Below are 1815 nucleotides of genomic sequence, written 5' to 3'. Positions count from 1 at the left end.
CTCTAGACCGACTGTCATCATATGATGTGCCCATACTAAGGAACCTAGAATAGAAATACAACCCATAGCTAAGATCATAGATTGTCCACCGAAGACAGATCTAGCAGCATACATAGATAATGTCTGCGAGACTACACCAAAAGCAGGTAAAATTAGAATGTATACCTCTGGATGTCCGAAGAACCAGAATAGATGTTGATAAAGTACACTATCACCAGAATACATAGAATCATAAAATTCAGTGTTTACGTGTAGATCAAGAAGGATCATAACTAATCCACCAGTAAGAATAGGTAGAGTGAAGACTAACATAAGGGCAGTAAATATGATAGCCCAGATATATAGAATATAGTTCTTAGCACCAGCATTAGAACCCATGAAGACGCAAGTACCAAGGAAGTTAATAGAACTTAAAATACTACTAATTCCTAGTACTGCAAGACCTCCGATAATCCAATCAGTTGCCTCTGGATTTAACACCATCAAGCTAGTACTTAGTGGAGGATACATTGTCCAACCAAGACCACTACCAAACTCGGAACAAATACTTTGAGTTAACAACACAGAACCTAATGGTACTAGAAAATAGGAGATCGCGTTAGTTCTTGGGAAAACGACTTCCGAACCACCAATATATATTGGTACAAAGAAGTTACCATATCCTCCGTACAAAGCAGGCATTAAGAACATAAAGATCATAGCTAGGCCATGTATCGTTATTATCACATTATAAGTAGCTATCGTCTCTGTACAAATGATCCGCGATCCAGAACTGTATAACTCAAATCGAATAAACAAAGACATTATAGTTCCTAGAATACTGAAGATGACTCCGGTTATGAGATACAGACAACCAAGTTCTTTATGATTGCAGTACACCACCACCCCACTGGACTGCTTAAGACAGCTAAAAGTGTTGGATTTCAATATCCTACTACATTAAGATTATTCCACATCGGTTATGTTCTAGGCGTAATATATGGATTCTTGTTCTCACTCATCTTAACAGCGAGAGAAAACTACTACTCAGATGCTAGTCTAATCAGTAGCATCGTACTTGGAGTTATCATCTCTGAGACAGGATTATTTATCAGCTTTTCTGGGAGTATATACTACGAGTTGGACTACTGGTTTAGATCTTGAAGGTCTTTGTTTACCGGATCCAAGTTCTCTTGTGCTTTTCATGACCATCATGTTAAGTGCATTAGCAGAGCATAGTTTAAGATGATAACTATTGTGGATATAGAAACCAATTGAACACCATGTATTAATATAACAAAGATAATCAGGGTAATCTGGTATCCTTCTTGGCATAACGTTGAAACCAAGTATATGCATAGGGATGAAAATTAATAAGATACTACCTAAGAAGACTACAAACCAGATGCTTAAATATGGAGAAGCACCGGTATTTACATGGAATAGATTTACAGTATCTCCGAACATATCTCTGCTATAGAAGATAAAGCCACATATAGTAGCTAGTACTGCACCAAGAGATAATACGAAATGGAAATGAGCTACAATATAGTATGTATCATGTAGGGCAATATCCATACCAGCGTTACCCATAACTACACCTGTAGTACCACCTAGAGTAAACAATAGGATAAAACTAAGAGCAGCCCATAGATCTACAGTTCTTGTAGTTGTATGGCTAGCCATATAGGTACCTAACCAGTTGAAAATCTTAGTACCGGTAGGAATTGCAATCATAATAGTCATAGCAGAGAAATAAGCTCTGGTATCTACCTCTAGACCGACTGTCATCATATGATGTGCCCATACTAAGGAACCTAGAATAGAAATACAACC

The 1815-nt window shown here is 37.5% G+C and overlaps 1 protein-coding gene across 1 annotated transcript; it reads left to right on the top strand.

Annotated features, from left to right (window-relative positions):
• Positions 1-864: 864 nt before the first annotated feature.
• On the top strand, positions 865-1143 carry BESB_058210 (uncharacterized protein; the record flags this gene model as incomplete). The annotated part of the gene is made up of 1 exon (XM_029364235.1): positions 865-1143. One exon carries the CDS (start codon positions 865-867, stop codon positions 1141-1143), a length of 279 nt encoding a protein of 92 aa, XP_029214936.1.
• Between the last annotated feature and the right edge of the window lie 672 nt (positions 1144-1815).

The sequence above is a fragment of the Besnoitia besnoiti genome (genome assembly GCF_002563875.1).
Source record: "Besnoitia besnoiti strain Bb-Ger1 chromosome Unknown contig00046, whole genome shotgun sequence".
In the NCBI taxonomy this organism is placed as follows: Eukaryota; Apicomplexa; class Conoidasida; order Eucoccidiorida; family Sarcocystidae; genus Besnoitia; species Besnoitia besnoiti.
Note: the sequence above shows the minus strand (reverse complement) of the source record. Positions and strands in the feature narration are given on the sequence as shown.